The sequence below is a fragment of the Oryctolagus cuniculus genome, chromosome 15 (genome assembly GCF_051225735.1).
Source record: "Oryctolagus cuniculus isolate XC-2025 breed Fujian yellow rabbit chromosome 15, ASM5122573v1, whole genome shotgun sequence".
NCBI classification, from domain to species: Eukaryota; Metazoa; Chordata; class Mammalia; order Lagomorpha; family Leporidae; genus Oryctolagus; species Oryctolagus cuniculus.
Window position 1 is genome coordinate 30,228,763 of NC_142881.1, and position 27,333 is coordinate 30,256,095.

The window sequence follows — 27,333 nt, forward strand, 5'->3', positions numbered from 1 at the left end:
CAATCTGAAGCCGGGAGCCAGGCACTTCCTCCTGGTCTCCCATGCGGGTGCAGAGGCCCTAGTACTTGGGCCATCCTCCACTGCCTTCCTGGGCCAGAGCAGAGAGCTGGACTGGAAGAGGAGGTACTAGAACCCGGTGCCCATATGGGATGCCAGCACCGCAGAGGATTAACCAAATGAGCCATGGCGCCAGCCCCCAGAAGTGACTATTTTTAATCTCAACTATATTCTGCAACCCACATTGTATTATTTAGAGTTAAGCTAGCTCTCTTGGCCGGCGCCGCGGCTCACTTGGCTAATCCTCCGCCTGCGGCGCTGGCACCCCAGGTTCTAGTCCTGGTTGGGGCACAGGATTCTGTTCTGGTTGCTCCTCTTCCAGGCCAGCTCTCTGCTGTGGCCCAGGAAGGCAGTGGAGGATGGCCCAAGTGCTTGGGCCCTGCCCCCACATTGGAGACCAGGAGGAAGCACTTGGCTCCTGGCTTTGGATCGGCGCAGCGTGCTGGCTGTAGCAGCCATCTGCAGGGTGAACCAACAGAAAGGAAGACCTTTCTCTGTCTCTCTCACTGTCTAACTCTGCCTGTCAAAAAAATAAATAAATAAAGTTAAGCTATCTTTCTTAAAATTTTTTTATTACAGAGAAATTATTTAAAATGAAGAATTTCTGGATTCACCAGAGTGGAACATTGAAAAAAAATAACATAATCTTTTCCAAAAGAACTTTTTTTTTTTTTTTTTTTTTTAAAGATTTAATTACGTAATTGAAAGGCAGTGTTACAGAGAGGCAGAGGCAGAGAGAGAGAGGTCTTTCATTTGCTGGCACACTCCCCAAATGGCCACAAGGAACAAGGAAGTTTTTCTGAGTCTCCCATGTAGGTGCAGGTGCCCATCTTCTGCTACTGTCCATGGCCTTAGCAGGGAGCTGAATTAGAAGTAGAGTAGCCAGGACTTGAACCAGTGCCCATATGCGATGCCAGCACTGCAGGCAGTGGCTTTACCTGCTGTGCCACAGCGCCATCCCCTCAAAATAACCTTTTATTATTCTATCTTTAAAAAAATGAGGGACTGGGGGCTGGCACCGTGGCACCGTGGGTTAAAGCCCCAGTCTGTAGCGCCAACATGCCATATAGGTGCCAGTTCAAGTTCCAGCTGCTCCTCTTCCAATCCAGCTCTCGACTATGGCCTGGGAAAGCAGAAGATGGACCGAGTCCTTGAGCCCCTACACCCATATGAAAGACCCAGAAGCTCCTGGCTCCTGGCTTCGGATCGGCACAGCTCTGGCCTTTGTGGCTATCAGCAGATGGAAGACCTACCTTTCTCTCTCTCTCTGCTTCTGCCTCTCTGTAACTCTTTCAAATAAACAAGCAAATAAATCTTAAAAAAAAAAAAAAAAAAGAGGGGCTGGTATTGTGGCATAGTGCATTAAGTTGCTGACTGTGATGCCAGCATCCCATATGGGCACCAGTTTGTGTCCTGGCTACTCTACTTCCCATCTACCTCCCTGCTAATGGCCTGGGAAAAGAATTGGAAGATGGCCCAAGGACTTGGGTTCCTGGCTCTTGGTTTTGGTCTGGCCCAGCCCTGGCTGTTGCAGCCATCTGGGGAGTGAAACAGCCAGCAGATGGAAGATCTCGGTCTCTCCCTCTCTTTCTATAACTCTTACAAATAAATAAATAATCCTGAAAAAAATCTTAAAAAAAAAACCACACACACACAAAAAAAGGCAGGGCCAGCACTGTGGCATGGTGGGTAAAGCCTCTACCTGCAGTGCCAGCAACCCATATGGGTGCCAGTTCAAGTCCCAGATGCTCCACTTCTGATCCAGCTCTCTGCTATGGCCTGGGAAAACAACAGCAGATGGCCCAAGTTCTTGGGCCCCTGCACCTGCGTGAGAAGACCTAGAGGAAGCTCCTGGCTCCTGGTTTCTGATTGGCGCAGCTCTGGCTGTTGCAGCCATCTGGGGAGTGAACCAGTGGATGGAACACTTCTCTCTCTCTCTCTGTCCTCTGTGTAACTCTTTCAAATAAATAAATAAATAATTTATTTTTTTTAAAAGCAAACTTACTAACTCACTAATTTCAAGAATTTAAAAAAAATTCAAGAATAATGGAATCCTAGGGGCTGGTGCTATAGGGTAGTGGGTAAAGCCGCTGCCTGCCGTGCCGACATCCCAAATGGGCGCTGGTTGGAGTCCTGGCTTCTCCACCTCTGATCCAGCTCCATGTTAATGTGCCTGAGAAAGCAGCAGAAGATGGCTCAAGTCCTTAGGCCCTACACCCATGTGGGAAGGCCAGAAGGAGCTCCAGGCTCTTGGCTTCTGATCGGCCCAGCTCCAGCAGTTGTGGCCATTTGCGAGTGAACCAGAGGATGGAAGATATCTCTCTCTCTCTCTCTCTCACTCTCTAACTCTGCCTTTCAAATAGATAAATAAATCTTAAAAAAAAAAAAAAAAAAAAAAAAGAATAATGGAACCCTGAAAGTGAAAGGACTATCACACTACTGGAATCAGGTCCAAGGGTCTCAGAAACCAGCTTGAAGAGGTTCTTAACAGTCAGATACGACATTTTCAGCATCAGTAAGTAAAATAACTACAGTGGATTAATTCTAAATCTAGGTTCATAATGATATAAGAATTTACTGGAGCATAGAAAACAAATTCATTACTCTAAAAATCAGTATAAAAAAGAAGCATGCGGCCGGCGCCACGGCTCACTAGGCTAATCCTCCGCCTTGCGGTGCCAGCACACCGGGTTCTAGTCCCGGTTGGGGCGCCGGATTCTGTCCCGGTTGCCCCTCTTCCAGGCCAGCCCTCTGCTGTGGCCAGGGAGTGCAGTGGAGGATGGCCCAGGTGCTTGGGCCCTGCACCCCATGGGAGACCAGGAGAAGCACCTGGCTCCAGCCATCGGATCAGCGCGGTGCGCCGGCCGCAGCGCGCTGGCCGCGGCAGCCATTGGAGGGTGAACCAACGGCAAAAGGAAGACCTTTCTCTCTGTCTCTCTCTCTCACTGTCCACTCTGCCTGTCAAAAAAAAAAAAAAAAAAAAAAAAAAGAAGCATGCATCCTGCCTTTCTTGACAAACGCAATCTCAGCACAACCAGTTGATCAGGGGAAGTCAGACGCCTGACTCAAAGGATGAGCTGCATGAGGAAGGGAGGAGAGACATAATTTTCTAGGTTTTCTAGTTGCTTGTTTTGAAAGCATTACTAGGGCTTCTGAGGTCAGTTCACGGGATTCATTTTCAGACTCTTAAAACTGCCAACTGTCACACACTCTCCAATTTCTCCTACCTCCTCTTTCTGCATTCACTGCTGACTCCACTGAATCAACACACACTTCCATGAGAGATCCATTTGCTGCTCCTAAAATACAAAAACAAAGCAAATTCACTAGGGTACTATCCATCCAGACCAATCTGCCACAAATATTTTACATTTTGCTGCCAAAATTCCAATAGTGGAGAAACAAAAGAGTAAACTAGGACACATGAGTGCAGTAAATACTACATTAATTATGAAATTTATGTCTCAGGGCTATGAAATAGGTACACAGACATATGTATAAGAAATTACACCCAGAAAAATACATACTAAGTGCCAAATTAATTCTCCTAAAACACAGACTTCAACATAGCATTTCAACTTAGTTTTTTCCAATGCCTCTCAATGCCTAAAGAATACATTTAAACTTCCTTTACAAGGAACATTATGTTGAAAAGCAGGGACAGAGTTCAAATCCCAGTTCTACTGTCTGATCCTAGACAAGTTTTCTATAAAACAAAGTAGGTTTTACTTTCTACCTGAGTAATGAGAATTAAATGATATGGTTCATGTACGGTATATAGGACCCACTAAGAATTCAAAAAATGTTATCATCAATAAACTATGCACTATTTCTTCTTTATGTTTCCAGTTATCTCCAATCCCCATCCCTGATATTGTTTACTCCAGCTTCCTCACGCAGTCCTTTCAGCAACATCTTCAAATGCTCAATTTGCTAAAGCTCATGACAAATCACATTTCCATGATTTTTTTCTCTTTCCCAAAGAAGGAAATTGTATCTCCCTCTTCTGAACTCATACAAGTCTTCATGAGTTATGTTTCTCTTTAAAACACTAATTACAGGGCCGGCACTATGGCACAGTGGGCTAAAGCCCTGGCTTGAAGCGCCAGCATCCCATATGAGCGCTGGTTCTAGTCCTGGCTGTTCCTCTTCCAATCCAGCTCTCTGCTATGGCCTGGGACAGCAGTAGAAGATGGCCCAAGTCCTTGGGCCCCTGCACCCATGTGGGAGACCTGGAAGAAGCTCCTGGCTTCAGAACGGCACAGCTCTGGCCATTGTGGCCATCTGGGGAGTGAACAAGCAGATGGAAGACCTCTCTCCTGTCTCTACCTCTCTCAGTAACTCTTTCAAATAAATAAATCTTTAAAAAAAAATCCACTAATTACTTCTTCCTTGTATTATTTACGCAGTTAGGTGTCTGATCACTCTTACTGGAAGTAAAGTTCTTAAGTAAAATCTTTATGCAAGAAATCTTGATTATAAGTCAACAATAAGTAGTGTCTATCATGATACAAAAGCTATTCAAATGTTGATTCAAGGATGAATAATTACAAATTTATAAAAATCATGTCTTGGAGCCAGCATTGTGGTGTAGTGGCTTAAGCCACTGCCTGCAACACTAGATCCATATGGGCGTCAGTTCAGGTCCTAGCTGTTCCACTTCCAATCCAGTTCCCTGCTAACGCACCTGAGAAGCAGAGGAAGATGGCCTAAGTCCCTAGGCCCATGCACCCACATGGGAAACCCGGATGGAGCTCCTGGCTCCTGCCCCAGTCCCAGCTGATACAGCCATTTGGGGAGTGAGCCAGTGGATGAAGGATCTCTTTCTGTGTGACTCTGCCTTTCAAATAAAATAAATCTGTTTTTAAAAAATCATGTCATTACACTAAAAAGTGTGATGTTAAGAGTTTTTGAGGCTGGCGCTGCAGCTCACTAGGCTAATGCTCTGCCTTGCGGCGCCGGCACACCGGGTTCTACTCCCGGTCGGGGTGTCGGATTCTGTCCTGGTTGCTCCTCTTCCAGGCCAGCTCTCTGCTGTGGCCAGGGAGTGCAGTGGAGGATGGCCCAAGTGTTTGGGCCCTGCACCCCATGGGAGACCAGGATAAGCACCTGGCTCCTGGCTTCGGATCAGCACGGTGCGCTGGCCGCAGCGTGCTGACCACGGTGGCCATTGGAGGGTGAACCAATGGCAAAGGAAGACCTTTCTCTCTGTCTCTCTCACTGTTCACTCTGCCTGTTTAAAAAAAAAAAAAAGTTTTTGAGTTTTTTCTATCATTAAGCACATTTTTTTTAAAATTAAGAAACTGAACGCATCTTCATGTGATGATACCTGAATAAATGTTCGCCACTCACTGGGTGGTAGAATCTGGAATTATTTTCATTTTTACTTTTCTATGCTGACTTTTCTACCTAATATTGCTTTTACAATTCTAAAAGAGGCAATTTTTACTTTGAAAAACAAACAAAAGTCTGTCACTGCTAACATCAAATTATAACTGCCTTTGAAGATGCCTAACAGTTGCAAAGTGAGCCAATGTCAACCTACGCTGTTAACCAGCACCACTGCACTAGCTCCAAGTGGAGTTAGTGAGGCAGTGGTGACCATCTGCCTCACACAAACAAGGGTCCCGGGGCAGGCAGGCCTGGGTGCAGGTGGACACTAAAGGCTCTCATAGAAGGCAGAGCAAGGCCATCGTCCTAAGCAACAAAATTAGTTGCAGGAATGAAAGAAGGAAAATAATTTGTTTGAAGCCACAGCGCTCCAAGTGTGGTGGGTCAGGGAGCTCTGGAGACCTCTGAGAGTCTGAAAGGGTCTGTGGGGTGCCAATGGTTCCTAAATAATATGAACACTTTATGTTCCTTTTTCTCTCTCTCTCACAAGTTGAGTGGAGTTTTCAGGAAGCTACCTGACATGTTAGATTTAATGTAAAGTAGGTGGAGAATCCAGCTGTCATCCATTAGACGGCTTATCAAGTAGATTTGCAAAAACACCAAAAACGTTGGCCTTCTTTGGCTATTTTTGTTTTGTTTAGGAAGATTATTTTTCAAAACAATATTTATGTTCACATGTCATGGGCTTACTGTGGTTATTTTCTACTTATTCAACTAACAAAAATGTTTTAAATTTTCTTTTTCTTTCTGATATGGCCAAAACTGGTAGCTGTAATCGACAAAAAGAAAAACACCTTTGGGGGGTTTTTAATAGTTCTCAAGAGGGCAAAGGGTGTCCTGCGAGCAAAAGGTGCGAGAAACGCTCGTCTGAAGCACCCAGAGTTCGCCGAGGAGGAGGCGGGCTCTGATGAACTCCCTGGCACCAGCCAATGCCACCCTCGCCTGGCGCGGCGGGAAGAACGCGGGGCCCGCCACTGGGCAGCGGCGGCTCCGGGGCCGGCCGGGGGAGGCAGCGTCCTGGCGAGGGTGCGGGCGCTGCTGCTACCCTCGGGGGGCCACGCGGGGCGCGGCGCGTCGCCCAGAGAAGTGCCTCCCCTGGCACAGGTCGCACGACGGCACGTTGGGGCGCCGGACTCGAACCCGCACAACTGGCTCCACGGCCCGGCCGCTCTGGCGCGGCTCCTGGCGGCCTCGCGTTTCCACACGTTTAAAGCCGCCAGAGTAGAACGTGCCGCGCCGCGAGAAGCTGTGGAGACCACTCTGGGGGAACTCGCGACAAGGCACGACCCACGCCCGCCAGCGCCGAGGAGCCCCGTCGGCGGCCGCCCTCCCCCGTCACCTTCCGCACCGGCCTTCCCCGACGAGATCCGCGCCAGTTTCCGCTCCGAGGAGAGTCCCTGCCTCTTCATGTTTCCCGCGTTCCCTCGCTCGCCTCGGCTTTCCACGCCTCGCCTCGTTCCGCCGCGCGCGACCCAAGGAGCGCGTTCTCAGTGGCTGCGCGCGGCCCTGCGCGGCCCCGATGCCCGCGACCCAGAAACCCCCGCGAAAGCGGACTCGTCGGCGCAGGCGCACTGACTGCTCGCTTGATTCCGCATGGCCCGGAAGTACTCGCCCTCCCGGTAGCGGAGAAGGGAGACCCTAGGGCGCTTTGGCCGGCGGCAGCTGTGCGCGGTTGTCACCATGCAGCGGCTGCTTGTGCCGTCCTTGAAGGCTTTGCTGGGGGGCCGGGGTCTCCCGCTGCTGGTTCCTAAGGCAGCGCCCGGAGCACAGGTACACCGCAGCAGACTTGGATCACGGGAGCGGGTGTGCGGTGAAAGGGCCGGCATAAACATCAGATTTCTGTACTCCCTTCATTGCATCCGTATTTCCTTGTGTCTAGAGGCCTAAGCAGGAATCTAACCTTCCGCTTGCTAACCGTGTGATGTTCACCAAGTTAACCCTTCTGTACCTCAATTTATATATCTGTAAAATGGGAATAACACTACCTACTCCGTAAGGCTGTATAACCAAGGTACATCAAACCTTAAGCACGTGGTATAAAGGTCAGTAATTTCTAGTTTTAGTTTTGCTAAGATCCCCCAAAACAGTCAGATTAGGAACCACTTTATAACCCCATTCTGTAGAGAAGGACATTGAGTCTTTTTTTTTTTTTTTTTTTTTTGGACAGGCAGAGTGGACAGTGAGAGAGACAGAGAGAAAGGTCTTCCTTTGCCATTGGTTCACCCTCCCATGGCCGCCGCGCCGCTCAGTTGCTCAGTTAATTCGAAGTAGGAAACTGAACATGGATCCTTTTACTCTTAAAGACAGAGGCAGAAGTGGGCATGTATTCACTTAACTAATAATCACTGAGTGATTTTTTACAAAGTTATTTGAGAGACAGAATCAGATGTCCCTAAGGGCTGGGCCTTGTTTTGGATGGAGGAATGCATTCCAGGTCTCCCACGTGGGTGGCAGAGACCCTGCTCCTGGAGCCATCATTGCACCTTAGAGGGTGTGCATTAGCAGAAAGCTGAAATCAGGAGTGGGAGCCAGGATCCCAACCCAAGTGCTCCGATAAGGGTGACACCCACTCCGTGTTGGATGATTTTTTTGTGTGTCAGGTACTGGGAAAAGATACTACAAGGCTGCTGCCCCGGAGCAAGTGATAGTTAATCCATTTGCTGAATATTATTAAGGGTCTGTTAGGGAAGGGAACTATGGAAGTAGGAGGGAAAGAACAAGACCGACCAGACCCTCCACAGGTGAACGGGAAGGTACATGGCAGTGCGGTGAGAGTGACCTGTTGCTGACCTTGCAGGGTCTGGAAACACTTCCCAGAGGAGGTGGCAGACAAACTGAGATTCGCAGTTTCTGATAACAGTCAAAGGACAGGGAGAAATCATGTTTAAAGACCTAGAGGAGAGAGAAAATAATCCCTATTTAGGTGTCTGGAGGAAGTATGCGGAGACCAGACAATGCATGTAATGTGGGGATGGATCGGTGCAAGGCAGGAAAACCAGTCGGAAGGTGGATGCAGTAATCCAGATAGGAGATGACGGTTTACCAGGCAGAGCATTGGGATACAGCCATTCAGGGACTTCATTCTCGCCAGTGGGGCTGAGTGTGGACAGCAGCCTTTCCCTGTTTCTCCAGCTGTAATGTGTCTGTCTCCATCCTTAGTGTGGTTGCAGCTGTGGCATCAGGCGCCCTTTGAAGCCAGGGCAGTACAGTACCATCCCTGAAGTAGCTTTGCGGTCTGGAAGTGGTACAGATTCCCTTCCCTCAAAGGCTGCTGAGCGAGTGGTGGGCCGATGGCTCCTGGTCTGCAGTGGGACAGTGGCTGGAGCAGTTATTCTCGGTGGAATAACAAGGTGAGTAATTTGGGTCATCGGTAGAAGCACAGGTAACTGAGAGGAAAAGGACCTTAGGGATCATTTAGGTAGCCTCTTGTTTTACAAAACAAGAAATTGAGGCCCTAAAGAGGGAACATGGCTGATCACTTACCCTTCTATAGAATAGTTTAGTGGTTTGTTTTTTTTTTTTTAAATAAAAGATTTTATTTATTTGTGAATTTGAAAGCCAGAGTGACGGAGAAAGGGATCCATCCAGAAAGAGATCCATCTTCCATCTGCTGCTTCACTCCCCAGTTGGTCGCCATAGCTGGGGCTAGGCCAGGCTGAAGCCAAGAGCCAGGGGATTCCAAACAGGTCTCCCACATGAGTAGCAGAGGCCCAAGTGCTTGGGCTGTCTTCTACTGCCTTCCCAGGCACATCATCAGGAACCTGGATTAGATGCAGAGTGGCTGGGACTCAAACCAGCACTCTGATATGAAGTGTTGGAGCCAGCAGCAGCTACACACAAAACCAGCCCTAGGCTTAGTATTTTATTGGGAATCTTTCGTGAAGACTGGTTTAGCTGTGTATTGCTTGTATATATTTTTGTTCTGCGGTCAATATTCAAATTGTCTCATACCTTTTTTCTTTTATTATTTTTTTTGTTTGTTTTTGAAAGACAGATAGCTAGAAAGAGAGAGAGAGAGCTCCATCTGCTGGTTCACTCCCCAAATGCCCACAGCAGGTAGGGCCAGGCCAGGCTAAAACTAGGAGTCTGTAACTCAGTCCAGGTCTCATGTGGGTGGCAAGGACTAACAAAACCCAAGTGTTTGAGCCATCACTTGCTGCCTCCTGGGGTGCACATCAGTAGGAAGCTGGAATCAGAAATGGAGCCAGGACTCAAACAGGCTCTCCAATATAGGACATGGGTGTCCCAAGTGGTATCTTTTTTTCAGAGTTTTATTTATTTATTTGAGAGGTAGAGTTACATACAGTGAGAGGGAGAGATAGAGAAAGGTCTTCCATCTGCTGGTTCACTCTCCAAATGGCCGCAGCGGCCAGAGCTGCGCTGATCCGAAGCCAGGAGCCAGGGGCTTCTTTCAAATCTCCCACGTAGGTTCAGGGGTCCAAGAACCTGGGCCATCCTCTACTGCTTTCCTAGGCTACAGCTGAGAGCTGGATCGGAAGAGGAGCAGCTGGGACTAGAACTGGCGCCCATATGGGATGCTGGTGCTGCAGGCGGAGGATTATCCTACTGTGCCTCGGAGCCGGCCCCGCCAAGTGGTGTCTTTAACCACTGCCTGCCCCAAACACCCACCATAAAACTTTCTTCCCAGTTTAAATTAAACCCAAATAAATTCCATATGTCACAATGAGTTCATGTCTCTTTAAAAGAAACATTACAGATTCAGACTCTCTTGCTTCCTCTGCTTTGTAGACTTTTTTATTGTTGAAGAAACCAAGTCATTCATTCCATGGTTCCTCTGGATTTTGCTGACTGCATTCTGTGGTGATGTTTAACAAGTCTGTTTGTTCTCTGTACTTCCTACAATAGGTATTTGCTTCATGAGCTTCAGGTTGGGAATGAGAGGGTAAAATGGTTCATAGGTGATTAGCACATTTGTGAATATCTGATGTCTATTACAGATGTCAACACATTGATTACCATTGCCTGGTCCATTATTTAGAGTTGCAAAATTTCAATATTTTAGTAAAGGGAAACTTTTCCCATCAGCATTTTGGTTATCCCAAGGCACTGTTTACATAGGAAGGCAGGATAAATATTTGCTGCTTTCTCTTTATTTACCGGTTTTCAAAATAATGGTTTCTAAGGTCTTACAAAGGCAACAAATAAAGTATTTGAGATTTAAAGTGGCATTATGAGTTCACAGGTTTAAACACATTCGCTGATTTTCAGTCCATTGTGATGATGGTGTTGATGACTTGCTCACATTGTCTCATCTTTAGTTAGTGGGAATCTCTTTAATTTGGCTCTGACATCATTTTGACAGGGCCCTAGTTACCTTGGATAGCTTCCTTGCTTCTTCTGTGATAAGATGTTCCAGGCTCATCTTGTATGTTTCCTGCCTCAGGCCTAAAATCAGGTTTTACTTTAGGAACCTTAACTCCTTTTGGTGAAGATGCTTTCTGGTTTAATAAAGGATGTTTCCCTCAAATTCTGTACATATTCTCTGCTTTTATGTCAAGATTCCTCATGTGTTATGTAGACTGTTATGGCAAACTGCAACAAATTTGAGTTTTATATCTTTAAATTCACTCAGGGATTTAAACCTATATACTGTAATAAATCTCTTTCCCCTGTATAAATAAAGTTGGTTAAGCATTTAGTCAACATTTCTTGATGTAAGGGTTAGTTTTGACTGTGAAGGAATGCTAGTGAAAGAAAAAAGTGGGAAGAGTTGAGTGAAAGAATAGAATAAGAGTTTAAAGAAATTTGTACCTGATAACAGTTGTCTCTGAAAAAATTCTAAGTAGTAGGAGAGAAAGGTATTGAAAGAAAAAAAACAGTGAAAGGATGTGTTTACTTGCAGTGGGGTGAAATTCCAACCTCCTTATCTCCATAAGCCATTTCTGAGTAATTCATCACATACATACTCCAAAATTTTTCCTTATCCCAAGGTTAACAGAGTCTGGCCTCTCAATGGTAGACTGGCATTTAATAAAGGAAATGAAGCCACCTACAAGCCAAGAAGAGTGGGAAGCAGAATTCAAAAAATACCAGCAATTTCCTGAATTTAAAATGTAAGTATTAGAGAAAATTGGGGTAAATATCCCACTATGCCAGTTCAGTTTTTTGTTTATTTAAAATCCTTCAGGGGGCCAGCGCTGTGGCACAGTGGGTTAACACCCTGGCCTGAAGGGCTGGCATCCCATATGGGCACTGGTTCGAGACCTGGCTGCTACACTTCTGATCCAGATCTCTGCTATGGCCTGAGAAAGCAGTAGAAGATGGCCCACGTCCTTAGGCCTCTGCACCCGTGTGGGAGACCTGGAAGAAGCTCCTGGCTCCTGGCTTCGGATCGGCATAGCTCCAGCCATTGCAGCCAGCTGGGGAGTGAACCATCAGATGGAAGTCCTCTCTCTCTCTCTCTCTCTGCCTCTCCTCTCTCTGTGTAACTCTTTCAGATAAATAAGTAAATCTTTAAAAAAAAAAACAAAACTTCAGAATAGTTAGATTCTTTTCTTTTAAAAAAATTATTTGTTTCAAAGGCCAAGAGACAGATCTCCCATCCACTGGTTCACTCCCCAAATGCCCACCACAGCCAGGGCTGGACCAGGCAGAAGCCAGGAGCCAGGAACTCCATCCAGGTCTCCTCCATCAGTGACAGGAACCAGCTACTTGAGCCATCACCCACTGCCTCCCAGCGTGCCTATTAGCAGGAAGCTGGAATTGAGAATAGGGCTGGGACTTGAACCTAGGCACTCTGATATGGTATGTGGGCATCCCAAGTGGTGTCTTAATTGCTATACCAAACACCTGCCCCCAGATTTCTTTATTTCTTGATCTTCAGTTCAGTTATATTTAGTCATTTGCTTATTCTACAGCTACAATTCCAAAGTCATTCTTTAGAAAAAAGAAGATTGATCGATTTAAAAAGCAGTTACAAAGAGAAGGACAGACAGAGTGCATCTGTCTGCTGGTTCACTACCCAGATGGCTGGGCCAGCCTGAAGCCAGGAGCCTGGAACTCCATCTGGGTCTCTCACCTGGGTAGCAGGGGCCCAAGCACTGGGCCATCTTCCACTGTCTTCCAGGTGCATTAGCAGGGAGCTGGATCAGAAGTGGAGCAGCTGGGACTTGAACCACTGCTTATATAGGATGCCAGTGTCTCAGGTGTTAGCTTAACCTGCTGCACCCCAACACTGGCCCCTACAAAGTCATTCTGAGGAAGAGGGCAGAACCAGGCTACAAGACTGAGAATGTTTCTGTATTCCATTGGGAAATAATAATCACATAGATGTTTCCTCTTTTTTCATTTTTGACTTCCCATTTTACCCAGCCTGAATCATAACATGACATTGGCAGAATTCAAATTCATCTGGTACATGGAGTACTCACATCGGATGTGGGGTCGCATTGTAGGCCTTGCATACATCCTGCCTGCTGCCTACTTTTGGAGAAAGGGCTGGCTCAACCGTGGCATGAAAGGACGTGTTCTTGCCCTCTGTGGCTTAGTCTGCTTCCAGGTAAGACTTATTCAAGGTTGTGAAACCAGAGATGCTCCCAGGAACTTCCTACTTGGCATTGTTTTCTTTCTAAAAGAGTTATTTATTTATTTGAAAGAGTTACACAGAGAGAGGAAGAGACAGAAAGATCTTCTATCCACTGGTTCACTTCTCAATGGCCACAATGGCCTGGGCTGGGCAAGGCCGAAGCCAGAAGTCAGGAGATTCTATCAGACCTCCCACATGAGTGCAGAGCCCCAAGTACTTTCCAAGCACTTTTTTCCTGGGCTGCTTTCCCAGGGACATCAGCAGGGAGCTGGATCAGAAGTGGAGCAGCCAGGTCTCAACTGGTGCCCATACAGGTTGCCGGTGTTACAGGCAGCAGCTTTACCCGCTATGCCACAACACCGGCCCGTTGGCATAATCTTTAAGGAAGTAATCTTTGAGGCACTCTAACAGAGTGGATAAGAGTATGCATTTTAGTGTTACTGGCTTGACTTCAAGCCCTAGCTCTGCCACTTAGGCCGAATTAGCTTATCTCTTTAAGCTATGATTCTCTTACCTGTAAGTGGGGATAATAATAATAGTACTTACTGTTTTTTCTTATGTGAATGTCACTATTGTGTGAGAAAGTGGGACCCTGTACTTCAATTACTGAAGCAAATAGGGAAATTCCAGGGGGCAGGCTGCTTGGGACACCTGCTTCCCATATTAGACAGCCTGGCTCAAGTCCCAGCTCTGCTTTCTGTTCTGGCTTCCTGCTAACTTGTACTCGTGGGAGGCAGCAGATGATGACTCAAGTCCCTGCCACCCACATTGGAGACCCTGATTGAGTTCCCAGCTCCTGGCTTTGGCCTGGCCCAAACCCAGCTGTTGCATTTGGGGGAGTGAACCGGTGGATGGGAAATCTGTCTGTCTCTTTCTCTCTGCCTTTCAAATAAATATATTTTTTAGGAAGAAAAAAAAAGGAAAGTTCCAAAAGAGAAACATTTTATAGGATGTAGGATCTTAGAATACAGATGTAGTTGAGAGATAGTCAAGTATAAATGCTGATTAAAATCATGTAAGTTGAACTCCTCTTAAGGAAAAGAACTTTGAAAGACATAGTTAAGAGCTTGGTAAAACTGAGAGCCAAGAAAAGGAATTATGAGAGAAGACACATAGAAGTATCTGTTACCAGTTATAGAGGACATAAAGGAGAGTATCAGAACATCAAAGAAATATCAAAATTTGATCAGTAGGTTCATTTTACTCAGAAGTGGTAAGGAGTCAGTTAGATGGGATTAAAGAGGGAAATGAGAGAGTAGAGGCCATAGACATAGATAACAAATTAAACAGTAATAAGTCTCATTGTAACTAGAGAAAGGTAGATGGAACAAAATGAGAGTTAATATTTTTGAACTAAAACACTAAAATTCCCAGGGAGGCAGAAACAGAAGACGTTGAATAGGATTCTAGGAGGAAGAAGGCAGGGGATGGTGGATCACATGGTGTTCTTCAGCTTCCAGTGTCTCATGCAGATGAAATCAAACCAACTAGACTATCCAGGGAAGTCTTGAGAGGGTAAAGAAATGCCCAAAATGATTTCCTAAAGAGTAAATATTTGAAGTTCATAGGAGAATCTTACCTAATTGACCTGATTCTACTGGCTTGGGAGGATGGGGTTGCAAGGATTGTATCTTACCTGATATGATTAACTATCAGCCGACTGGTTAATTGAAAAAGCCAACTAAAGCAAAGAATCATAGAACATACTATAAACTTTTATTTTTTTTTATTTTTTATTTTTTTTTATTTTTTTTGACAGGCAGAGTGGACAGTGAGAGAAAGAGACAGAGAGAAAGGTCTTCCTTTGCCGTTGGTTCACCCTCCAATGGCCGCCCCGGCCAGCGCGCTGCGGCCGGCACACCACGCTGATCCGATGGCAGGAGCCAGGAGCCAGGTGCTTTTCCTGGTCTCCCATGGGGTGCAGGGCCCAAGCACGTGGGCCATCCTCCACTGCCCTCCCTGGCCACAGCAGAGAGCTGGCCTGGAAGAGGGGCAACCGGGACAGAATCCGGTGCCCCAACCGGGACTAGAACCCGGTGTGCCGGCGCCGCTAGGCGGAGGATTAGCCTAGTGAGCCGCGGCGCCGGCCCATACTATAAACTTTTCAACTTAAATGTGTACTTTCATCACTAACTTAAAAAAAATTAATAAAAGGTCAAGATCATTTCTTTGAGTCCCAACACTGGAGTTCAACTTCAAATCTCTTATAAATATACAAATTATGGTTTCCAGTTTCATTTTCCTTAAAGAAGAGTGGGAACTTAGAGATTTGCAAAGTAATCTGCATGCAAAGCCTTACAATTTTTATTGTTCCCAATACTTTTATAATTGTCTTATTTTCATTTAACTGGACTATAGTTGTTTTGAGAAAGTTACTTTTATTAAGCTTTTCTAAAATTTTCATAAGATCAACTCTCTTTTTAAAAAATATTTAAAACAATGTATTTATTTGAAAGGCAGAGAGAGACAGAGACAGAGATCTTGCATCTGCTGGTTCACTCCCCAGATGCCCACAACAGTCAAGACTGGGCCAGGCTGAAGCCACCAGCCTGGTACTCAATCCGGGTCTCCCATGTGGATGAAAGGATCTAAGCCCTTGATCCTCTGCTGCCTTCCAGAAAGCTGGAATCAGAACTGAGTAGGGACTAGAACCAAGCACCCCAGTAGGAGATGTGGGCATCCCAAGCAGCATCTTAATTGCTGGGCCAAACTCCTGTTCCTGGATTACATAATGTTAAAAATCTATCAACTGTTTGTAGGGTTTTGCATGCGGATAGATTTTTGTGCCCTTTTCTATATTTGAATTGTACATTAGTCAAGTGCTAATGCAAACAGAGGTTAAGCACTAATGGTGCTGTATATCTTGAGTATATGGGAGAATAGGGAAAGGAGGGGTTTGATATGGAATACTCCTGATAATGTGCTTCTGATTAAAGCCAGACAGTTCCAACCTTGTTTAATGGCCTACTCTTTTGGGTTCTAGGGTCTGTTGGGATGGTATATGGTGAAAAGTGGATTAGAAGAAAAACCTGACTCCTATGACATCCCTCGGGTTAGCCAGTACCGCCTCGCTGCCCACCTGGGCTCAGCCCTTGTTCTTTATTGTGCCAGCCTGTGGACCTCACTGTCACTGCTGCTTCCTCAGCACAAGGTGAACATCCATCCGTGTATTGCTGCCACCTCCATATAGATGCTGAGGGGATCAGGGAAACAGAAGTTCTGGGTCCAGGTCCAAATTCATAGGTTCCCTTAAAGGAGTATCTTACTACCACAAACTAGATTATTTCCAAAGTTTAGAGGAACACTGAACTTTGGGACATTGGATAGTTTTGGAACTGCAGAGTAAAATGTGTGTTTATTTTGATGAGCTGGAACAAATCTCTGAGAGTAAAATTAACATAGGGCTGCATTATTTTTAAGAACTGTGATAACAAATACTGGAGTTTACTATCTTAACCCTTTTTAACTGTATAGTTCAGTAGTGTTAAGTACAGCTAAGCATCGCTTGACGATGAGGATACACCCTGAGAACTGAATCATGAGGTGATTTAGCTCTTGGGCAAACATCATAGAGTATACTTAGATAAACCAACACAGCTACCAAGTCACCGCGCATTATGATCTTAGACCACTGTCCTGCCATCCATCTTTGGGCCCAAACATCATTAAGTAGCATGTGACTACATTCATGTTTTTGTGCAACCCCTCTCCAGAACTTTTTCATACCCATTAAATGTTAACTCCCCCTTCTTCTTCCCCTAGTCCCTGGAAACTACCATGCTACTTTTGTTGTGTCAATGAATGTAACTCCTCTAGATACCTGATATAAGTAATTCAGTATTTGTCTTTTTGTGACTGACTTGTTCTCCAGGTTCATCCATGCTGTAGCATGTGTCAGAATTGCCTTCCTTTTGAAGGCTGACCAATATCCCATTGTATATACCACATTTTGGGCTTGGCCTTCCAGCTCCTGCTGCCTCTCAGAGGTCCTGCAATAGTTTTTCTGAAGGATTTTTCTCTTATTTAGTTGCCTGAAACCCGCCAGCTCCTGTGGTTAAGACGCTTTGCTCATGGAACAGCAGGTCTAGTGTTTCTCACAGCTCTCTCAGGTATGACTCTTCTTGTCAAAGGTGGCCTGTTCTGTTCCACTGTATGGTGGGGTCTCTTCCCTAATGCTTTGCAACTTCCTTCTGCCTCTTCCTATTTCCCTTTCACACCTGTCTCTCATTCCCACCATCTTCACCATGTTTTCTAGTCCTTTCTCCCTTCCAAAAAATCCCACTTTCCTGGCAGTTGAACAGGACTGTTGAACATCTGCCTACGTCCAAACTGCCTACGTTCAAATCCTGGCTTCCCCACCTCTGAATTGTACGACCTTGGTGAGCTGTGTAACTCGCTGAGCCTCAGTGACCTCACCTGTAACGTGCTGATGATGACAGTGGTATGAGTAATACATGTGATGTATTTACAGCAGTACCTGGAACATAGCAAAGGCTACATAAGCATTAGCTGTTATTATTACGTAAACATTATTGTTAATATTACACCAAGATGGGTCCGATGAAAGTCCTACCTTCAAAGCTGGTCAGATAGGGAGTTGACTGGGGCAGAGACCAGCACAGGTTTTTCCTCACATGTAAACCACACCCCCACCTGTGCCTGTCTAGAACTGCACTATCCAGTAGCAGAATCAGTCACTTCATGGATTAAATTAAGATGAAATGGAAGTGTTAGTTCTTCAGTCACGCTAGCTCATTCCGAGAGCTCCTTTCTATTACCACAGAAAGTTCTGTTGGCCAGCACTGCTCAAAGTAAAAATAATACTGATTCGAACCAGTGGTTTTAAGTTTTTTTTGTTTTTTTTTTTTTTTATTTCTTTGTTCTTTCAATAAATATTTATTGAGCACTTGGGGAAGTCAGATAGTTTCAGATGGTATTCAGTGCTGTGAAGAAGCGGCAGGATAAGGGGGTGGAGAGAGACGGGGAAGGGGAGAATCGTTTTCTGTGGGATCATCTGGCGAGATCCCCACAGGTGACACTGAGAGGAGACCCAGAGAAGTGAGGGAGTGAATCGTGTAGCCATCTGGGGAAAGAACATTTCTAAAACAGATCAGTGGTAATCAGGGGGGATGACTCCGAGTCATTAGGGGAATTTTACCAAATGTGCCTCCTCCAAGCACCAGCGGAGGCTGCCAGAGTCTAAGGGTGGGGACAGGTGTTGGTGCAGTTTTTCTTTTTTATAAAAGTTCCCAAAGTGATTGTGATGTATATTTCTGTGTTCGAAAAGTCCTATTGTAGATGTTTTATTATTCTCTATTCTTTGTCTAACTCTGGGATAATGGGCTTTTCTATGTCAGAACTAGGATGCGGTCTCTTCCTCTCACTTTAATAAATTTCTCTTTACTTTGGAACACAGGAGCTTTTGTGGCAGGGCTGGATGCTGGGCTTGTTTACAACTCCTTCCCCAAAATGGGAGACTCCTGGATCCCAGAGGACCTCTTCACCTTCTCCCCGGTGCTGAGGAATGTCTTTGAGAATCCCACCATGGTGCAGTTTGACCACCGGATTCTGGTAAGCACAGCTGGCGGCTTCCTGCTGCTGTATACGGCGCCTTGCTCAGGCCATGGGATGTCAGTGGAGCAGGACCAGAAATGCCAGGACCAGTTGTCTGATCTGATGTTTCTGGCCTCATTATTCCACTTGTTTCAAGCAAATCCTAGCTTTCGGGACATTTCCAGCTTCTTAATGTTCGAATGTGGCATTTACCACCTGGCAGGTGATGGCCTTCCTCAGTCCCACACACACAGAGAGTCATTTCAGCAGAAATGTGGTGAGAAGAGTGCGGTAACTGGCTGTCAGTGCTGAACTAGAACCCAGAGGAGCCAGGAGCTTTTCATTTTATTAATGCTAGTATGGTGGTATTCCAAAAACTTGGTGGAAAATGGAATTAAAAGATGTTTATTTGGTGCAAAAATATTTGCAATCCATGCATAGTTTTTTTCATAATATACATTTTCCATGAACTTTTTGAGGATCCCTCTATGCATGGATTTCAAAAATTTTTGAACCAAAGTAAACTCATCTTTTAATTCTATTTTCCATGAACTTTTTGAGGTATCCTTGTGTATAGTGAGCATCTGCTATGAGCCATGTTAAGACTGGCCTGGCAGCCTGGGCATGATGGATCGGAGCAGGACGATATCAGCACCCAGAGCTCAGAAGCACCAGTGCCAGGCAGAGATGCCAGGCAGAGCAGTGGGGGCAAGGCTGTGAAGAGGATGGGACCTGAGAAATGTTTTAAAGGAACAGACTTGCTAAGGTTGGTAATAAAGGTGAAGAAAGATCAGAGGGAACCAAAAGTTCCTTCCTGCCTCGTTTATAACACGACGGACACAAGTAGAACCGTCAGAGTGAGTGTTGGGCCAGAAGGGGGCTGGGGCTGGGGCCACTTACCCTATGTGGGCTTAGTCCCCACCTCCACACGATATGTGAATTTTTATATTGATTTATTTGAAAGGCAGAGTGATAGGGATGGAGAAAGAGAAAGAGAAAAAAAAAAGAAAGGAGGAGGAAGGGAGAGACTCTTTCATGCATTGGTTCACTCCCCAAATGGCCACAACAGCCAGATCTGGGCCAGAGCTAAGCCAGAAGCCAGGAACTCTGTCCTGGTCTTCACATAGGTGGATGAAGTTCCTGGCTCCTGGCTTCAGCCTGGCCCAGCCGTATCCCTTGTGGCCATTTGGGAAGTGAACTAGCAGATGGAAGATATCCACCTTTACCTTTCCCTCTTGGTAGGTCTGCCTTTCAGATAAATAAGTAAATATCTTAAAAAAAAAAAAAAAATTACTGAGAGGGAGTGTTAAGTGACAGAAGCAGAAACTTTGGTGGAGCCCTGGAGGACAACACCAACATTTAAGGGGAAGCTGAAGAGGCCCCTGGAATGGACTGCGGGAAGTGCAGGCTGGGACAGGAGTGGACTTGATGGCTGCTTGGTGGTTCCAGAGGAGAAGCCCTGTAAGGTAGGTTCCTGGCAGGTGAGTGCAGAGCTGGCACTGTGAAGTCTTTCCTCCCCACAGGGAATCACTTCAGTCACTGCCATCACCGCGCTCTACTTTCTCTCCCGGAGAATGCCCCTTCCCCGAAGGACCCGGATGGCAGCAGTGACACTGCTGGCGTTGGCATATACACAGGTATAAACCACCTCTCTGGTCTGATGGTATCTCTGAAAGGTAAAAAGGAGAGGTGGCGTAATAGGAGAAACTATGTTCAATATTTAAAACAGACTAAAAGGTTAATAACCAAAAAATAAGTAAGGAATATCAAAACACCATTCTCAGAAGAAGAATCAGAATGGCCAGTAAACATGAAAAGCTGTTTGGTCTCTCTCCTAATCAGGAGTAAATTAAAGCAATGACTACCATTTTGTGGCAAATTGGAAATAAATGAAAAAAAAGGAGATAATCAGGTATTGGAATGGGTACAGGAAAATAGTTATCTTTTTTTTTTTATTTTTTATTTGACACATAGAGTTAGACTGTGAGAAAGAGACAGAGAGAAAGGTCTTCCTTCTGTTGGTTCACCCCCACCCCTGCAAATGGCCGCTACGGCCGGCGCGTTGTGCCAGTCCAAAGCCAGGAGCCAGGTGCTTCCTCCTGGTCTCCCATGCGGGTGCAGGGCCCAAGTACTTGGGCCATCCTCCACTGCCTTCCCGGGCTACAGCAGAGAGCTGGACTGGAAGAGGAGCAACCAAGACTAGAACCCGGCGCCCATATGGGATGCCGGTGCCGCAGGCGGAGGATTAACCAAGTGAGCCACAGTGCTGGCCCCCGAAAATAGTTATCTTAAAATATTTCTGGTGAGAGCATGAGTTGGCAAAGCTTTTTCAGAGGACAATTTGGCAATTTCTTTTAAACACTAAACATACAATCCTGTGGTCCAGTATGTTATTAGTGTCTGCTCTAGAAACACACACTGATGTGTAAAGAGTCTTGTGTAAGGAAATTCACTGTAGAATTGCTGTGATAGGAAAATGGAAAACATCGTGTTTAACTAAACAATGATAATACATGCCTACTGTGCCACTAAAATAGTATCTTAAGATTTATTAAGTGAAAAACAAAAGCATTAGCCTATTTTTTAAAACACAAAACTTTGTCAACAATTACACTAAAGTAGGAATGAGCAGAAACTGGTCACAGTAACTATTTTTGGGGAACTGAGGCGAAGAATTACTATGGGGAATTTTAAGGTTTCTCTATCTTGTTTGAATTCCCTTCGTTTTAAGTACACTTGTGAATGAAGTTGTATTTTTTTAATGTGTTGATGGGAGCAGGTGGAGGCCCACACCCTGTCATGATCCATCTGGACCTGTGGTTACTACTTTTCCTTTGCTTTCTCCCCTAACAGGTGGGCTTGGGCATCAGCACTCTGCTGATGTATGTGCCGACTCCATTGGCTGCCACTCACCAGTCAGGTTCCTTGGCTCTGCTCAGCGGAGCCCTTTGGCTCATGCACGAACTCCGAAGAGTCCCAAAGTAATTCACAGAGGATCAGCGTCCTAGGACCAAAACTGACAGGCGTCTTTCATCCACTGCATCACTCCCCAAATGCCAACAACAGGCAGGGCTGGGGCAGGCTAAAGTCAGAACCCAGAACTCAATCCATGTGGGTGGCAGGAACCTTGAGACATCACCTGCTGTACTTGAGACATCACTTGCTGCCTTGTAGGATGCAGATCAGCAGGAAGCTGGACTGGAAGTGGGGTAGCAGGACTTGAACCAGGCACTCTGATGATGGGACGTGGGCATCCCAGGTAGCAACCAAACCACTACACCACATGCCCATGCCAAAACTTTATTTTTTAAATCAGTGATTTGGATGTCAGATTTGAAGATGGAAAAGTCCAGCATCGCTAATATAATAGATGACAGAGGCAACTCAAAACAGCTCCAGAGTGCTCTTTGGCTCATGATTCATTTCCTAGGACTGAAACTGCTTTTGAGAGCTCACCAGAAAGCACAAGGACTTGAAATTAAACAGATTATATGGATTCAGTGTAGTCATTTGAATAAAGTAATTTATAGAAGTTTGGGTGAAGAGACTTGGCTTTCTATCATTCCATATAAAAAAGACTTGGGGATTCCAGTGACCTTGGGCCCATATTTCAAAACACTGAGAGAAATCAGTGATGTTTCAGGTGTTACCAGAAGTGTCACAGCCACAGCCATTTCACTCTGGGTACCAGATTGAAGCAGGACATTGACCAATAGGTGTGTCTGCAGAGGAAGATGGTGAGGAGTTTAGAACCACTGTCACATAAGGAACAGCCACAGGAATTAGGGATGTTTCACTGGATTGATGTCCTGGAGACAGAAGCCCTCATGCAGAAGAGGGAGTGAATTTACTTTGTACTGCAGCGCTGGGAGCCATAGGTCAAAGTTGCTAGAAAGTAGCTTTTCTATCTAGAAGGCATGAGTAGGATGGACCAAATCAAGTGCCCACTGGGGTCAGGCTGGTGAAGACAGTGGCTGGGGAGCAAGTGCCCCACCCAGTGCAGGGGCTAAGCCACCACGAGCTCATTCTGTTGCTGCTCTGCAGGTCCAGGGTCGTCAGATTTGGCTTTTTAAAGAAGCCAGATACCTGGAATTTTAGGAGAAAGCTCGCGGTTTAGTGTGGGCAACTAATGTCAAGCTTTTACAAATATTAGGCAGTCTTAATGGGTCTGGGAACCGAGAATGATACATGGTTTGCCAATTCACAATCTGCACTAGATGATCTCAGTTCCTTTTCATTTCCAAAATTCTGTTTCAGTGCACCTACAGTATACTGTTTTCCAGTGGTTCTTAGCAACACAAAAACAGTTTGTCTCAAATTTTTAAAAAATTCCTGGACCCGGCCGGCACCGCAGCTCACTAGGCTAATCCTCCGCCTGCGGCGCCGGCACACCGGGTTCTAGTCCTGGTCGGGGCGCCAGATTCTGTCCTGGCTGCCCCTCTTCCAGTTCAGCTCTCTGCTGTGGCCCAGGAGTGCAGTGGAGGATGGCCCAGGTCCTTGGGCCCTGCACCTGCATGGGAGACCAGGAGAAGCACCTGGCTCCTGCCTTCAGATCAGCACGGTGTGCCGGCCGCGACGTGCCAGCTGCGGTGGCCATTGGAGGGTGAACCAATGGCAAAAAGGAAGACCTTTCTCTCTGTCTCTCTCTCTCCCACTGTCCACTCTGCCTGTCAAAAAAAAAAAAAAAAAAAAAATTCCTGGACCCTGGTAGGTTTAAGCTTTTGCCTAAAGGAGGTCCCCAACTTCTCTAGAAACCTTTTAAAAGTCTCTAAACCTAACCCTCGTGAAGACCAATTAATTGGCAATCTCTGGGTGCAATAGGCACTTTTTAAAGTTCATTTGAGGACCAACCAATGACCCAGCTTCCCAATAGCCTAGTGAGCTTAGAGTTCTGGCCAGCTTATTCCCATTGCTAGCCCACCCACCCTAGCTGCTGCTGATCTGCTGTGCCGCATTCTGTCTTGTAGGTAGGAAACATTCTTTAAAGAAAGGGAAATCTCCCCACCTGCCCCCCCCATCACCTCCTGCTCCCCAAACCCAGGCTGTCCTGAGTAAAAACCCTCAGCAGAGGGCAGCACCACCCCAGCCAGAGACCCACATGCTACTGCAGTTCCTCCAAGAAATGGCAGCTCATCAATTCCAAGTTTCAGACGTTTTACTTCATTTTTCTTTTATTACAGATGATGACTAAGTTTAGAAAAGCATCTGGTTGCATTTAGCTATGTAAATGCATTGTGCTATCCATGAGCTCCTGGTGAATGGAGATTATCTTAATTATGTATGTTATGCCCAGCACCACCAGACACATCCCAGATACTGAATCAATGAATGTATGAATTAGTATTAAAAAAAATTACAGACTGATTTCCCAAACAAGCTCCTTCAAAAGAATTATCACATACCTATAAAATTAAATAAATGCTCCTTAATATTTCTGAAAATTTCTCAACAATTCTGTCAACTGTTTTTAAAACATGAAGGAAATCAGAATGTTTTTTCAGTAGATCTAGAATTTTTTGCCTTTAAATTACACTGACAAATGTCCCCATGACACAGGTAACAATTAGCAACTTCCAGTTAGGTTGGAAGTGATACACCGACACTGATGATTGCCACTTTAGGATAATCGGTTTATCTGCAGCTATCCTGGTCCCTGGGACTAATAGGTTATATACTGGCATGGGTAACGCACATACCTTGTCCCTGCCTAAGAGAGACTGCATCATCTCAGGCATTGCACATTTTCCTGAATGCTGACTTAAATGTGCACCAGGGAGAATTTCAACAACTCAGCAATATTTATTCTTACTTAAATGTGAAACATTAGAAAAACAATTTTCACAGCCCCCAGAAGCAATGCAGTTCAGGCGGCCTTTGGTCTCTTCAAGTGTGGAGTGTTTAGTTGTGGATTACAATAGAAAGGCCCTTCGACATAGTGCAGAGGCCACAGCTCAAGGTAGAAATAGCGGAGGAGATGCAGGCAAATTACAGAATAAGAATTCCAAACGCAACATAATCACAGAAGTACTAGAGCCAAGTATTGATCTGTGATGCCTGCTTGCAAAGAAGGACTTAGAGACCTACTGGGGCAGGGCCTTCCTTGCCAGCGGGCCAGACGTGGGCAGGTGCTCTGCAGAAGGGGCCACTTAGGAAAGTAGTAGGGCTGCCTTAGAATGGAAAGGGAGAGGTGGCAGGTCACGAGGGTATGCCAGGGGCTGCTCCACTTAAAGGGAGAGGCAGCCATGTCTTCAGATCAGTCTGCCTCACACTGTCCACGCGTGGCTATGAACAGCCTATGATTCACAACAGTTTCCAACTTTGGTCTTTATACAAATGGCAAGCAACGATTGATTATATTCTAAAACTAAAGGCCTGTCTAGTATGAGGAATCAATCTTACACTTACAGGGGTCTCTTTATTGCCCAGGTTTCTAGAGAAAATGATCAACAGGTAAATTATCCCTTCCCTGTTTCTCAAACAATGATATTGACAAAGTGGGAAATAATGACCTGATCGGGCGAAGGAAAATACATAGTAATATATGGGAATTCTGTCGACATTTAGAAAAGAGAAAGAGAAGACAGCCTTAAAAGTGGAGATTTAATGAGCCACCTGCAGAAGGTTGACAGGACACCCAAACAGCATACTACACCTCTTCAGCGTAGATCTCAGATCCATGGCATGAGAAAGCCAAGAACAGAGCCAGCAGGAATACAGAACACTACCTAAAAGTATGCAATTTCAGGTGTAGTCACTGTTGGCAAAAATGGTTGCTATTCTATGTGCTTAATCAAAAGAGCCACCACTTGGTGGTTTTGAGTTCTTATCTTTTAACAGTGGTCTTTTTTGCAATACCAACAAAATTCTCACAAGTGTTTCAATAGCATACAGTCCCAATGGTCAGATTGTGCCTTAATTTTTAATCCCAGTTGAAATCAAGTTATACTACATACCACAGCAAAAAGGGAACTTTGATACTAGTTCTGAATTACTTTGAGAAGACTAAAAACAGCACAAAGAAACAGTACTTTGTTTCTCTCAGGGACTCTATATCAAGAATATAACCAAGTTCTTTAATGAGGTAGATTTAGTTGGTATTTTTCCCTTCATTTGGATTTTACCCTTCATGTAAACTGCTTGGATGTTATGGCAAGCAAAATTTACAGGGGCCGGTGCTGTGGTGTAGTGGGTAAAGCCGCTGCCAGCAGTGCCAGCATCCCATAAGGGCGCTGATTCAGGTCTCAGCTGCTCCACTTCCGATCCAGCTATCTGCTACGGCCTGAGAAAGCAGTAGAAGATGGCCTAAGTCCTTGGGCCCCTGCACCTGCATGGGAGACCAGGAAGAAGCTCCTGGCTCCTGGCTTCGGATCGGTGCAGCTCCGGCCCTTGTGGCCAATTGGGAAGTGAATCAGCAGATGGAAGACCTATCTCTCTGCCTCTCCTCTCTCTCTGTAACTTCGACTTTCAAATAAATAAATAAATATTTATAAAAAGAAAATTTACAAAATTAAGTAAAAGAGACATCTAAAAATATAAAAGCACTACAGAAACTAGTGACAACTTGGTACTTTTTAAAAAAGATTTATTTATTTATTTGAAAGCAGAGTTACAGAGTGAGGGGGGGAGACACAGAGAGACAGATCTTCCATCCCTCTGGTTTACTCCCCAGATGGCCACAGTAGCCAAGGCTGGGCCAGGCTGAAGCCAGAAGTGATTGCTATGGAAGTGTCATTCCTATCAACCATATCATTAGAAGCTATGGAAAAATAGGTGGCTTGGGGCAAGTGTTTTTGGACCACATTTAAGATGCCAATTGGGATAACACATCTCGTATCTGAGTGTCCAGATTTGAATCCCAGCTCTACTTCCAGTTCTAGCTTCATGCTAATGCACATCCTGGGAGGCAGATGACAACGGCTTCAAGTATTTGTGTCCCTGCCACCCACATGGGAGGCCCAGACTGAGTTCCAAAGCTCCTGGCAGCCCCAGCTGTTGTGGGCATTTGGAGAATGAATCAGTAGATGGAAGATCTCTCCTCTGTCTGCCTTTCTTTCAAATAAAAATTAAATAACAACCTTAAAAAATAGGAGGTTCTTTTGGGCAGCCTGGTCTTCTAAACCAAAAGCCCAAATCCTTTTCCCAAAACTGTTTGACTTCTTATTTATTTATTTATATATATTTTTTTACCTTCTTTTTTTTAAACTTTTATTTAATGAATATAAATTTCCAAAGTACAGCTTATGGATTACAATGGCTCCCCCGCGCCCCCCCCCATATATATTATTTATTTGAAAGGCAGAGTTACAGAGAGGCAGAGGCACGGGGCACGGGGTGTCTTCCATCTACTGGTTCACTCCCCAGATGGCTGCAACGGCCAGAGCTGGGACCATCTGAAACCAGAGGGCAGGAGCGTCTTCCAGGTCTCCCACGCAGGTGCCAGGGCCGAAGCACGTGGGCCATCCCTCCACTGCTTTCCCAGGCCATAGCAGAGAGCTGGATCAGAAGTGGAGCAGCCAGGACTTGAACCAGCACCCATATGGGATGCCGGCACTGCAGGCGGCAGCTTTACCACTACGCCACAGCGCTGGCCCCCTGTATGACTTTTCTATCTTGTCTCCTGCCTTTGAGTTCCTTATCATATCTAATCAGTTCATTTTATGGAAGGGAACTAAACCAGACAGGGCAAGTGACTTGCCTGGGCAACAAAGTTACTCAATGACAGAGCCAGGACTAGAATCCAAGCCTGCTGTATGTCAAGTCCAGTGTTCTTTCCCTTAAATCATATA

The 27,333-nt window shown here is 45.6% G+C and overlaps 2 protein-coding genes across 52 annotated transcripts in view; one reads left to right on the forward strand and one right to left on the reverse strand.

Moving 5' to 3' along the window:
• CUTC (cutC copper transporter) overlaps window positions 1-6,929 on the reverse strand; it is a 33,592-nt gene extending 26,663 nt beyond the window's left edge. For 26 of the 50 annotated variants that reach the window (XR_016222047.1, XR_016222041.1, XR_016222051.1 and 23 more), the window contains exons 1-2: window positions 6,797-6,929; window positions 3,285-3,356 (exon numbers count right to left, since the gene is read on the reverse strand). Coding sequence is in view for 31 of the 50 variants with exons in the window: in XM_089314552.1 (XP_089170678.1) it covers window positions 3,285-3,356; window positions 6,797-6,857 (133 nt within the window). In the remaining 19 variants the exon portion in view is untranslated. Of the gene's footprint in view, window positions 1-3,284; window positions 3,357-6,787 lie in introns of all 50 variants that reach the window. The other 24 variants (XR_016222050.1, XR_016222049.1, XR_016222046.1 and 21 more) reach the window with 1 other exon arrangement.
• A 2-nt stretch (window positions 6,930-6,931) lies between these two features.
• The window catches only part of COX15 (cytochrome c oxidase assembly factor COX15), a 37,353-nt gene continuing 16,951 nt past the window's right edge, over window positions 6,932-27,333 (forward strand). Inside the window, exons 1-9 of one of the 2 annotated variants that reach the window (XM_070057421.2) lie at window positions 6,932-7,218; window positions 8,608-8,798; window positions 11,400-11,522; window positions 12,781-12,967; window positions 15,978-16,145; window positions 17,022-17,103; window positions 18,411-18,565; window positions 20,071-20,184; window positions 21,401-22,079. In XM_070057421.2, the coding sequence (XP_069913522.1) occupies window positions 7,129-7,218; window positions 8,608-8,798; window positions 11,400-11,522; window positions 12,781-12,967; window positions 15,978-16,145; window positions 17,022-17,103; window positions 18,411-18,565; window positions 20,071-20,184; window positions 21,401-21,532 (1,242 nt within the window). In that variant the 5' untranslated portion in view covers window positions 6,932-7,128 and the 3' untranslated portion in view covers window positions 21,533-22,079. Of the gene's footprint in view, window positions 7,219-8,607; window positions 8,799-11,399; window positions 11,523-12,780; window positions 12,968-15,977; window positions 16,146-17,021; window positions 17,104-18,410; window positions 18,566-20,070; window positions 20,185-21,400; window positions 22,080-27,333 lie in introns of those variants that run through there. The other variant, XM_089314529.1, reaches the window with a different exon arrangement.